The sequence below is a fragment of the Salvia splendens genome, chromosome 4 (assembly GCF_004379255.2).
Source record: "Salvia splendens isolate huo1 chromosome 4, SspV2, whole genome shotgun sequence".
NCBI lineage: Eukaryota > Viridiplantae > Streptophyta > Magnoliopsida > Lamiales > Lamiaceae > Salvia > Salvia splendens.
The window spans coordinates 20,416,372-20,429,745 of NC_056035.1; the positions used below are offsets into that span (position 1 = coordinate 20,416,372).

Here is a 13,374-nt window from a genome sequence, read left to right on the forward strand (position 1 = left end):
ATTTTCTGATGTCTGCAAGGCCGCGTTCCCATTTCTGAAAGATCGATTGATGAGTTATTCTATAATACGCGGCCCTGACTGGAATCACTCCTTTGAGGTGATGTGTGAGACTAGTAACTGTGCTGTGAGAGCAATACTAAGTCCGAAAATCCAGGGGAAAAGTTATGTTGTTCTCTACGCATCAAAAACATTGGGTCAGGCGCAAAGGAACTATGATGTGACCGAAAAATAAATGCTATCAGTAGTCTTTGCATTTGGGGAGTTCAGACAACACCTACTTGGTTCCAAAGTGATGGTGTATACAAACCAGGCGGCGCCGTCAAATACCTATCGTCGAAGAAGAGATCAAACCCGCATTTGATCAGATGGTTACTCATTCTACAGGAGTTTGAGTGGGAAGCAGTTGATAGGAAAGGATGTGAAAACATAGAAGCGAGTCACCTGCGCCGAATTCTGCAAAAAGAAAATATGGAAGCCATTCCAGACAAGTTCTTTGAAGGGCACCTGCATCTGATCAAGTTGAAGTCCGAGGAACAACGGATCTGCCAGGAAAGGAGGATTGATCAAAGTAAACAGAGAAGCTAGGAGCAACTTGCACCTAAAAGGGCAAAGTTCGCAGGAAGGACCGACAGTTTGGAGGAAAGTGAGTTACCCGGTAGGAACGGAATGGAGGCGTTTGTAGTGAACGACATTTCACTACCAATGCCTAGTCACGCCAGCAAACAAGTAGAAGGAGTGATCGGGTATTCATGGATAGTCTGCTTGATCAAGCAACAAATTCTAAATCTCTTAATCTGATCAAGTGACATTCCAAGGAAACCCGGTCAAATCCTTGTTAGTGTAAATATTTTTTTTAGTGTGTTAAGTTTTTCTTAGTTAATCAAAAGTCGGACGTGGAAGAAAGAAATTGATCAAGTGGAATTATGTGAGTTGTCATCGGGATTTAATGGTCCACTTGATTGGTGCAATTTGAATTTAATTGGTGGTGCAGTGATTGAGTTGATAAGAACGGGTGATGATAAGACGTGCACAGTAATTTGAGATGTGTCAGGCGGCGCCGACTGTTGAAATGAAAGGACGTCCTGGAGAGAGGAATGAAGCGTATCGGAGAAGCTTTGCCACCTGACACTCTAAAAAGGTGCGCCTGCACGTGAAGAGTCACACAAATCTGAACAAACGCAGAGATCTCAAACAGGCAGAAATCTCAACAGTCGGGGCTGCAATATAAAAAGGGTCTTCCGGATCTCACTTTCCATCAACTACCTTCAGAACCTTTGTGCTATCCTCATCTAATTCTCTCCAAATTCAAATCACCAACAAACATAATCAGAAAGAAATGCAGGGCAATCAACTCGAGACATCCAATACATCCTCGTTTTCTTCAGGAGCCGGCATCAACAGTGATAATCAGTGGTCCTTGTTACCATCCAGTCCACCAACCACAAGAACCCCATTATTGCCTCCTAGATTCATCGGCCAGCTCCAATATGTGGACCCGGCTGACATAAGGCGTGTGGACTCCGTACTCAGAAGTTTTCCCGCCGGTGCTGACCCCGTGGAGATTTACACTGCCCTAAAAGCTCGCCTAAGAATTTCTCGGTCTAAGGACCCTGCTCCGCCACCACCAACAGAAGGGCTGCCTCTTCCCAGTGATTTCCTTCTACGACGAAAGGAGACAGAATTTAACCTTTCTTCGACTATAGAGGAAGACTCCATCCCGAGAAGGACGCGCCACCAGACAATGAACCAGCTGCTTCCTGAAGCAGATGGTTCAAGGCAGCAAGAGGATGAGGAGAAAACCAAGGGACCGGAGCAGTCATTGAAGCAAGCAAGACTGTGGAGAGCAACCAGGTGAGAGCAGAGGAAGGGAGCAAGAGGAAGGGGGAAGAAAGTATCCTTTCTTCCCCTAAAATGGGCCACCATACCAACCAAGGTATGGGGCTTACTAACGCTGCCAGCATGCTTCTCCCCACGAAGGAGAAAAAGAATAAAAATACCAAGGAGGAGGAGCTCCGATAAACGCGAAGCCTTAGAGGCAATAAGGAAGGCCTGTGTAATGGAGGCGATAAGGAAGACGCGCAACATTCCCCTGATTCAATAATCTAGAAGGAAGTAGTATCACCCTTAACCCTGTTTCTTTGTGTAAATTGTGTTTTTGACTCCGTTCTCACACTTAGTCCTGTGTCTGGACTAAGTGTGAGAAGTTTATGGAAGTTATTGTCTGTTTAGCCTATGTGTTATGTTTTTTCTATATTAGCATGTGTTGATTGCTGGCACTGTCTCACACTTAGCCCAGTATCTGGTCTAAGTGTGAGAAGTTTCCCTTGTTGTGCCGTCGCCTGTGCCTAACCCTTTTTTTCAACTGCATCTAGTCCCTCGAGGACGAGTTCATATGCAGTGGGGAGATGGGACGGGTTAGTTACAGTAGAATCATACATGCTAAAATTTTTCAAAAATAACAAATTCCAGATAGTAATAAGATAGACAATATGCATGAAATTGGATAAATGGAAGACTTGATTACTCTTTGGGAGAGTTAGAAAAATGATTCAGTATGCTCACATGTAAAACTTGATTGCAAAAACTTGATCAATTTGAACGACGCAAGTATGATGGAAATGCTCAATTTCTAAACCAACTGTGAGTTATAAGCCAAAAGTAGAACACTTTCTACTATTTTTACAAAAGAAAAAATTTACGAGAGGCTGACTTTTAATATTGAGATGAAAATTGCACAAGTAGTAAGGACTAAAGGCACTAGGACTTAGCCTTTTGAGCAATTTTTTTCCTTCGATTCCACAAACCCCCCTCATTAATCAAGGCACCCCTTAGTTAACCACTTTGAGCCCAAACACCCTTACCCATTATTTGAAGCCTTAAGACCAAATACAAGTTTCATATCACATGAGAAAAGAAGGTCGAAGAGATAAAGTTTGTCAAGGGAAACAAAAGGGGATAACAATAGAATGATCGAAATAAAGGGTAGCCGGGTTGATCAAGTTAGACAATCGGGTTGATCATATAAAAAATGATGAAAAGGTTTGAGAAAAAGAAAAGGCAGAAAATAGTTGTAACCTGACCCAGAAAATCAAAAGTAAACAAATAAGCCGAAAGTTATAAGGCTAAAGGTCGAAATTTGATCGAGAAGGAGCATCAAGAAGAGGAAGAAATAAATATCCCAATTCTGATCCAGCGAGTTTAGTCAAATCTTTGGCTTTTCGACTCATGTGATTTTTCTTTAAAATTTTATATTTGAACTTAGAACCCCTAGAACCCTACCCTAATACGTTACTACCCTTGAGCCTCGTTACATCCCAAACAAAGACCTTAAGGAACTATCTTGTGCAGTCTGATTCAAGGTATTAAATTTATGGCAACACCGAGTGAACAGTTCTAACATCTCTGTGAGAAATGAGTGACTGAGTGAATCCAACAGTGGTTTTTAAATTGAGCAATCTTGACAAGCTGACACCTTGATCAAGCAAAGGCGAAAGAGAAGGAACACAAGCTACTGACAAATGGATTGACCTCAACCTCGGGTATGATTGTTGGAAAATTATTTGGTCTAATGCATATATATGTGAATACATGTTTTGATCTTGAGGTCTTGTTTTTTCTTTTCGTTTTTTTTACTTGTGAAATAAGTACCACGCCTGAAATTTGCCTTATCTTTTTCTTTTCTTTTTCTTTGTACTTGAGGACAAGTATGTTTTAAGTGTGAGCAGTTTGATAAGGATCATTTCATGCATCGGTTTAAGGGTAAAATGTATACTACTTGATCGGTTTATCGCGCAAAACAAGTGTTAAAATGCGCAGAAATGCTACTTGACCAAGGCAGCAAGGCCGAACTGATCAAGCAAGTACAAAAGGCGAAAAAGGGCCAAGAATCGGGGGAGCGATCAAGCAGTTAGGTGGGGACCGCTGGCTTCTAGAAGAAGAACACGTGAGGAAATGAGCTGGATATGGCGCACCATTCTGTTATCAAGGACGACGTTCTAGAAGGGAACACATGCCGGAATATAAGAACGCAAGGACGAAGCTGTTATACGAATCTGTTACAAAAAAGCATCGTCATTCTAGAAGAACAACACGTAGCAATCAATGATTCGCTCACTCTCGGAATGAACGAATATTCCCAGTCAAGATTGTTATCCAGCTGGGAGTCGAATCGAGCTTATAATTAGATGATGTGTGATAAGTCGTATTCTAGGCCTTGGTTACTGGTCAGTATAATGTGCATAATTGGAATATATCTGCAAAACAGTTGCTAAAGTGTGCAGGGAGAGTGTTCTAGCCAGTATGGGAATGTTCGGATAATTCAGGTGAAAAGGCGTCAGAAGGGTGCAATACTGACCAGGATGCGTGCCAAGAAGGCTCGAGATGGAGAGGAAGGATAGCTGGGAAGATCAGCCGCAAGCAAGGGGCAAAAGGGTCATTTCATAAAGAGTGTCTACCCTAAAAATCAATGGAGGCCTCCCTATAAAAGGAAGCCACTTGGTGAGAGAAAATAGGGATGAAGGAACGAGTTCATTAACTCCTACGCTTAGTTAGCAATCTCTTTTCGGTAGATCAACCTTTCAGCATTATCCTTCATATTCTCATTCCTCGCCACAGCCATGGTCACCTGAAGACCATCAGTTCGCCGGAGTTCCACATCTTTTCATTCCAGTCAGCGTGATCGTAGTGTTAACAGTTTCATCGCCGGAGTGGCAAAACAATCTTTATTTGCTTTCTTAGTTAATCGCACTTGTTTTCTTACGTTGGAATTGTTGCACGTTCAATATTTGCTTACTTTGAAGTCTTAGTTGCGATCCAAACGATTTTATGATACGAAGCTATTTTTCTGCATCGGTTCTTGTTTGATTTCATTCTTTTCTGCCTAGATAGCTTAGATCCAGTTGTTACGGTAATTTCCAGTTGTTGCGAGCATGTTTTCATTTCCGAATTGATAGATCTGAGTTTATGAGTTCAGTTTGCTGTTAGATTTTAGATCTGAAATGGTTAAGTGTGAAGGCCTAGTTTACGTAGTTTCTGCCACCTTGCATGTCACCCAGTAAGTTTAGTTGTAGTTTCGGTGTTCGATCTTTTGATTTGAAGTTTTAATTGTAGATTTGTGTTCATGAAGTTGTTAATCTGTGTTTCTATGGTGATAAGTCTGGATTTGCTGATCTGAATTGATTCATGTTGAAGAAGAATACATCTCCATCCACTTTGGGGCCACTTTGCCTTTTTAACCACTTTTACTTTTGTCCTTTACTTTTCAGCTGTTACTTTTCAGATCTGTAGACCTAGTCACCTAACTACCTCTTTTCCTCTGATATTTCGTTTAGCCTTTTATAGTAAACTCGTACTTTCCATATGTTTCTGAAACATCATGTTCCCCACTCTCACGTACACAGCCACCTGTCAAACATCTCTCCCACCTCTTAGTTAGTAGAGTACCATCTTAAATTCCAGCCTAGATTAAGTCTCAACCCAAAGCGTGGTAGCTAACCAAACCTTCCAGAATATCACCACGATACCAAAACGCATCATCTCTGTGGGATTCGACCCTTACGTCCACTATACTAGTCAGTAGAAGTGGGTTGAGGAATTTTTGATACCAGGTTCAGGCTTAGCTGGGATTTCCATCCTTATCAGTAGGATACATCCTTTGCTCGAAACGACACCTGACACAAACCTGCACTTTTAAATGGCGTCGTTGCCGGGGATGAATGGCGTTATTAGCTGTTATTGTGTGTGATACTTTGGCGTATATATTGTTCATAATTTTTTCTCTTTCTTTTTCTTTCAGTTTATGAGAAGCAGTTCGGCTCCTGACCATCGGAGACCGAAGATACTTCAGCGAGGATCTATACTCGTAACCACTCGATCTGGCTTGTTAACAGCTCTGTCTGACATAGGCACGAGTAGTGACGAGGAGCAAGACACCATAGAAGGAAGAATACCAGAACAGGTACTACAGTTGGAGGGTAACCCAAGGAGAATGGCAGACAACAATGATGACGATCCAGAGATCGGGACGCTGAACGCGCATACCGAAGGAGAACCACCGCAAGCTATAGTAGTCACCCCGGGGCAGACAGCTTGTGATGTGAAGCCCCATGTTATTGCAATCCTGCCCACGTACTGTGGAAAGAGCTATGAAGGCCCTTACGAATTCCTTCATGAGTTCTGTAAGATTTGTAGGGCACAGAGAAGACCAGCAGGGGCGACCGAGGATGACTATAGATTGAAGGCTTTGCCGTTCGTTCTAAAAAGGGAGGCCAACACCTGGTTCATGCTACTGCCCCCCAATTCGATAGAGAGTTGGGCAGATTTCAAGTCGGCGTTCTTAGGAAAATTCTTCCCGTCATCGAAGACGAGCGCATTGAAGAGAGAGATAACCAGTGTGAAGCAAGGGTATGATGAACCCTTGAGTGATTATTGGGCGAAGTATATGAGTCTTTTGGATGCATGTCCGAATCATCGTATGGCCGATATAGAAATACATCATACCTTTTATGAGGGGATGAACAAGGCAACGAAAGACTTGGCAAACTCTTCGGCAGGAGGAAGTTTCACGCAGTTAAGGGTCAGCGAAGCTAAAAGGGTCCTAGGGAAGTTATTGAGTGCAAAGAAGGAGTACGATAATTCTAGGGATAGCTACAGCAGAGAAAGAATTGCTAGTGCATTGTCTACTGACCAGGAGCATAAGATAGAGCAGAAGATGGATTTGAAGATGGACGAATGAAGAAGACACTCCTGAGCGCGATCGAGAAGAACGCACCACCACCTTCCCCAACTTGGAGCTACAAAGGTGCAGAGCAGGGAATTAAAAGGCCGAGCTATGATCAGCCTAATGATTTCGTCAATATGGAGCAGGTTAATGCTGCCGGATACTACAATTCTAGTGGGCATTAGATCCAGGGAAGGCAACGGGACGCATCATGGAGGGACCATCCGAACTTTTGATGGGGAGACGGGAACCAAAATCAGTACCAAGGTCAAGGTCAGAACCAATACAACCCCCACCCAAACCAGAATCCCAACCGTGGCCCAGCAAATCCCGACCACCAGGCCAACTGGTCAAGAAGGAACCAACAAACCCATAACCATAACCCACATAACCAAAACTCAAACCCTGTTTATGTACCACCCCACCAGAGAAACTTCCAAAATTACCAGAGTCAGCATAATCAAGGTTCCCAACATCAGCAGAACCAAAACCAGTTCCAAAGCCAGAACCATTTCCAAGGCCAGAACCAGAATCAATATCATCAAGACCACCCTCCTGGCCAGTATAACCACTACCCATCTAACCAGAACCAACAAAACTTCCAAAATTACCAACCCAACCAAAACCCCCAGTATAACCATCACCAAGGACAAAATCAGTCCCAATATCCTAACAGGTCGAGGAGATCTATGGAGGACATGATGGGAGAATTGTTCGCTTCGCAGCAAAGTATCAAGGGTGAGTTGCAGTCCAATAGTGAAGTAGTGCAGGGGATGCAGAATGCCCAGAAGGAGCATAAGGCGAACATAGACATGATGAATAGGCAATTGGCTCAGCTTGCGAGTTCAATGGGTGAAATGAAGGGAAATTCAGGAAAATTCCCATCTACAGTCCATGTTCCTGAAAAGGCGAACGTGAGCAAGGTCACATTGCGGTCCGGTACTGCCTATGAGGGACCCCAACCGAAGAAGTCCAACGGAGAGCCTAGTGGGACAAATATACTGAAGGATGTCATCTCGGAGGGAGAGCTCAACAGACCTCTACCTCAGATGCAGGATCCATTCTTTTTAGATAAAGCACCATTGGAAAAGAATGAAACAAGAGGCGTACTGCCCAGGTGAGACCCTCCTAAGGAAACGGAACCCACGAAGGAGGCTCCAGCCCAGAATGTACCCAAGAAAACTCCGGGAAGGCTGTTGAAGGACCGACTGAAGAGGCGAAAGAAAAAAACCATTCCCTTACCGGTTCGTGACCAAGAGGAAGAAGGAAAACCCAGTGGATTACATGTCAATTTTTGGGAAGCTGGATATCACCATACCATTCCTCCAAGCCGTGAAGCTACCCCCGCTTGGAAAATTTATCAAAGAATTCATAGCCGGGAAAGCCCAGAAGGATGGGAAGATCATGGTGGAAGGAATAACGTCAGCAATTGTGCAAGAAAAGCTACCGCCCAAGAGAGCAGACCCAGGTATGTTCACTTTGCCCATAACTATAGGAGATGTAAAAATCGAGCATGCAATGTGTGATCTGGGAGCTTCTATAAATGTTATGCCATTGTCAGTTTATAATCGGCTGAAGGGAGTAACGTTATCTAACACTAGGGTATTAATCCAACTGGCTGATAGGTCATGTATAAGTCCTGGGGGTGTGTTAGAGAATGTGTTGGTGAGAGTACATGATTTTACTTATCCTGCTGACTTTTACGTGATCAAGATGGGTGAGTCTGAAACTAGGGAGTCTAGCGGTATATTGTTGGGAAGGCCATTTCTTAGGACAGCCAAGACGATTATAGATATGGCTGAGGGAACAATTTGCATTGATTTTCATGGAGAAAAGTTTACCTTCGATATCAATGAGGCCATGAAAAAACCTATCGATTCTGAAAATCTATGCTATGTGGATGTAATTGACCCCCTAGTCCAAGATTTTCTTGAGACTGAATTATTGCAGGAAAAGCTACAAGCATTGGATGTATATGGGCAGGCTGATGTAGAGGCAGCTGCATGGTGTGACCTGATCAGTAGCCAAGGGTTAACTGATGAAGAGATAGAAGGAGCTATTAAGGACTTCTGCCAGAAATCAGAATTTATTGGAGACGCAGGGGCTAAGCTACCTGTCAGTACAGATGAATTTTCAGAGGGAGAATTAGAAAAGGAAGGGGATGCTGCAAGGAACCCTCTACCAGCAGACACACTTCTCCCACAAGTTGAATTGAAGAAGTTACCAGCAACCCTGAAGTATGCCTTTCTCGGGGAGGAAAATTCATATCCGGTGATTATAAGCAGCAGCCTGACAAAGGAGCAAGAAGCAAGGCTACTGACCGTCCTAGGCAGGAACAAGAAAGCAATTGGATGGAGCCTTACAGATTTGGTGGGAATAAGCCCTGACGTCTGCATGCATCATATTAGGCTAGAAGAAGGGGCGAAGGCACATCGAGATTTGCAGAGAAAGGTGAATCCCAACATGCGGGAGGAAATATTGAAGGAAATCTTGAAGTTGTTGTCATTAGGGATTATCTATTTGGTGCCCGATAGCGAGTGGGTCAGCCCTGATGGTTCCCAAGAAGTCCGGGATTCATGTGGTTCAAAATGAGAGGAATGAGCTGATACCGACAAGGCTAGTCAATGGTTGGCGGATGTGCATAGATTACCGCAAGCTGAACGTCGCGACCAGGAAAGACCACTTTCCTCTATTGTTCATTGACCAGATATTGGAGCGACTGGCTGGGAAGAAGTACTTTTGTTTTTTGGATGGGTACAGCGGGTATTTTCAAATCTACGTGAACCCTGAAGACCAGGATAAGACCACCTTCACCTGCCCATTTGGAACCTATGCGTACAAACGCATGCCGTTCGGACTTTGCAACGCTCCGGGAACATTTCAGCGATGCATGATGAGCATATTTTCCGATCTAATTGAGGAGTGTATAGAAATATTCATGGATGACTTCACAGTCTACGGAGACTCTTTCGACTCATGCCTTCGTCATTTGGATGTAGTCTTGGAGAGGTGTCGAGCGAAGAGCCTAGTCTTGAATTTTGAGAAGTGTCATTTCATGGTCACAGAGGGCATCATCCTAGGGCACGTGGTGTCAGAGAGAGGTATCCAGGTGGATCAGGACAAAGTGGACGTCATTTCCAAACTACCGTTCCCTACTGACCAGAAGGAAATAAGGGGTTTTTTGGGACACGCGGGGTTTTATCGCCGATTTATTAAAGACTTCGCCAAAATTGCCCAACCCCTTACCAGACTTCTCCAAAATGAGGTGGAATTCAATTTTGATGACAAGGCTGCTTTCAACTTGCTCAGGGAGAGGTTGATATCTGCACCCATTATCCGGGCTCCTGACTGGGAGCATCCTTTCGAAGTCATGTGTGATGCCAACGACTATGCAGTGGGAGCTGTGCTGGGTCAGAAGATCGAGGGAAGAAGGTATGTAATTTTCTATTCGCCGCACCATCGAAGCCTTGATGAAGAAGTATGGTGTGCACCACAGATTATCCAGCCCCTACCATCTGCAAGCAAACGGTCAAGCCGAGATCTCTAACCGAGAGATAAAAAAGATTCTGGAAAAAACCGTCAATCCTTCTAGGAAAGACTAGAGCGTGAGGTTAGAGGATGCTCTATGGGCATATCGGACAGCCTATAAAACTCCCATAGGAATGTCCCCATACAGAATTGTTTTCGGAAAGATGTGCCACTTACCCGTCGGGATTGAGCACCGAGCATACTGGGCAGTACAACAAGTAAATGTGGATACTACAGCCTGTGAAGAGGAAAGAAAACTGCAGTTACAGGAGCTAGAGGAACTTAGATTGGAGTCGTTCGACTCAGCCATGTGGTACAAAGAGAGAATCAAGTTGTGGCACGACAGGAATCTGAGGACCAAGGATCTCCATGTTGGGCAGAAAATACTACTTTTCCAGTCGAGACTCATGCCTGGGAAGCTCAAGTCGAAGTGGACAGGGCCTTATGTCATCACTGCACTCTGTTCTAATGGAGCAGTGGAGATTTCAGAGAGCCTTCCTAACTCTAAACCTTTTATTGTGAATGAGCATAGGCTAAAGGTATTTAGGGACAATAGTGATATGGTTGTGGTGGATGAGATTCCACTGCAACCACATACTCAGGTTTCATACTGACCGGTAGGATAGGGATTGGAATTCCAATGGGCTAGCTCATTTTAGCGTAATTTACATATGCTGGCAAAGTAGAATTCCAATTTTCCTAAGGGAGATGTAAATAGTGTAAATACGTAGTAGTTAATTTAATCTTTACCTGTTAGTTAATTTTAAGAAAACCCAAAAATATTTTTGGACCTCAACTATTAATTTGGAGTATATACTGACCATCAGAATCCCATTTTGGTAAAACTCCTATTTTATGTAAGTGTCCTTTTTACTTTGTTTCTAATCTAGGAAAATATAGGGGGAAATCATTAAAGGGCCAAATTTGAATTGGGACTTTGTTGCAGCTTTTGCAGGGTGACAATGGCTGGCAGGCGCGTGAGCAGAGAAACGAGAGGCAACGTCCAATCAGAGACCAACATTACCAACCGTCTCTCACTCGAATCGGCGCAACCTGAAAACCGCCTTCAGCCAGTTACAACCCACAACTGCCTATTCCAACTCCATAACCACACCGTCTCTCCCATTTAATTTCAAAACCCTCACCTGCAATTTCTCTCTACAAAATTTCTCACCATCTCTCCACAAACACCAAACCCCCACATTACACAGAAAATCACAAATCTAAGCCATGGGAAAGAAAGCATGGGCAAAGAAAATCAAACCCACTTCAACCTGCAGGGAAGAAACTCCAGAATCACCACCGCCGCGGGAAGGACGGCTGTCGAGCCCACAACCAGAACCGCAACTACAGGAGTCGACTCCTCAGGCGCCAACAATGGTCTCCTTGGATGCAATGGCGGAATTCCTTCGACAGCAGGACCCTAATAGAGATTGGGTGGCGGCGCTGGCCGGTTTTAGTCAAATCGGGGGAAAATGGAGTATGACCGGAGAAACCCCATCTAAACCGATTGTGCAATCCACGGTACAACCACCCAGTTCCATTCCGACTTCCTCCGAAATTCCACTAGGAAGAGAATCTCCCTTAATTATCGCACCGCCTGAGTCTGCGGAACCCTCCCAAACTCCACAACAGAGTGATTCGATGGAGGTTGACCCCATCTCCGCCCATTACGATTCCGATGCAGAAGAACGTGAAGCGAGAAGAAGAGAGGAGGAAAAGGGCCAGAAGGGAAGCGATGAACCAGAGAAAACGCCAACAGCGGAACCCATTCCTCAAGAAGCAGCAAGGGAAGAGATAGATTTGAATGAGACGGCCAAGAAACAAGGCTTAATGACTGATGACGAATTTCAGGCAATTTTGGATGGAGTAAATCAGAGGGAAGATGATACTGCCAAGATGGTTGAGAATTAGGACCTCATTTCTAGGGCAGTAGGAGAGAAAGAGCCAGAGTTAGAAACTCCCCAGACAGAGGTGGGGGAGAGTGATGAGCATATTGAGGAAGAGTCAGTACCAAGAGCGGAGGTACCAGAACCAGTAGCACCTCCGGTGACGAAACCAAAGGCAGTCAAGAGGAAGTTGGTGTTGAAGCGCTATCCGAGGGCAGAGAGGCCGAAGTCAGAGAGGGTATCCCAAAGATGTCTCGGAAAGTGGGCATCTAGCAAGGCGAACCCAAACACAAAGGCAGATCCGGTGGAGATCTTGAGTGAAGAGGAAAGGGCTACTCCCACAAAACCTGGGGAGAAGTTTTTACCTACTACTGACTTAGAGGATACTGCAAGGGAAAACGAAGCGGTCTTTCCAACACTGAGTGGCCAAGGTGAAGAGGCTGACGGGATGGCTGAGTGTCTGGACCTCGCATCCAGGTCAGTAGGCCACAAAGAGACCAGTCCTACTGCCCATGATCAATTTTCAACACAAGCTGAGAAGGAACCCGAAGAAGAGAAAGACGAGGATGACGGAGAGGAAGCTAGTTATCAGGAAGAAAGGAAGCGAAAAGGGAAAGGTCTTATGAAGAAGAAACCCAGTGTCAAGAGGCAGCGCACAACAAATACAGGCGTAGTCATAACTGAAGCCGTTCAGAGAACCCCACCAAGCCGCAGGGAACAGAGTGATAGCGAATACGCTATCAGTCAAGAGTCGGACTCAGATAGCGACATATCCTTGGAGAATGAGGAGTGTAGTGAGCAACAACTCCCGCGCGATCATCGGGAGCTAGTGCACCCCCCGGTAGAGAGAAACTACAAAAGGTCTGGTGGAGGAAATGAAGTTATTCGACTCTAAGAAGCTACAAAAGGTCTTCGATGGCAAGGATGAAGGGAGTAAGCAGGTTAAAAGCGGAAAAAGTACTTCATATTCCCTCTTTGGATGAATTGGGAGCCCGCGAGCAGTTTCTCTCTTATTTGCATGCGTTAGGATTCGAATGGTTGTTGGAGAATGAGAATCCAAACATCAGTGTTAGGTTAACAAATGAGTTCTTTACCACATTCCGATTTAGGGTCACAACAGATTTGGATGAGGTTTCTATAAGTTTCTGGTTGTTTGGAGGGGAAATAAGTATGAATCTGATTGAGTGGACAGTAAGGTTGGGGATGTGAAGTCTGGAGGAGGCGATAGGATTGGAGTGG

General features: G+C 44.5%; 1 protein-coding gene across 1 annotated transcript; it reads left to right on the forward strand.

Moving 5' to 3' along the window:
* The first annotated feature begins 11,476 nt into the window (after positions 1 to 11,476).
* Positions 11,477 to 13,030, forward strand: LOC121800806 (fibrous sheath CABYR-binding protein-like). The gene is made up of 3 exons (XM_042200310.1): positions 11,477 to 12,100; positions 12,161 to 12,373; positions 12,677 to 13,030. Exons 1-3 carry the CDS (start codon positions 11,477 to 11,479, stop codon positions 13,028 to 13,030), a joined length of 1,191 nt encoding a protein of 396 aa, XP_042056244.1.
* Positions 13,031 to 13,374: the final 344 nt, after the last annotated feature.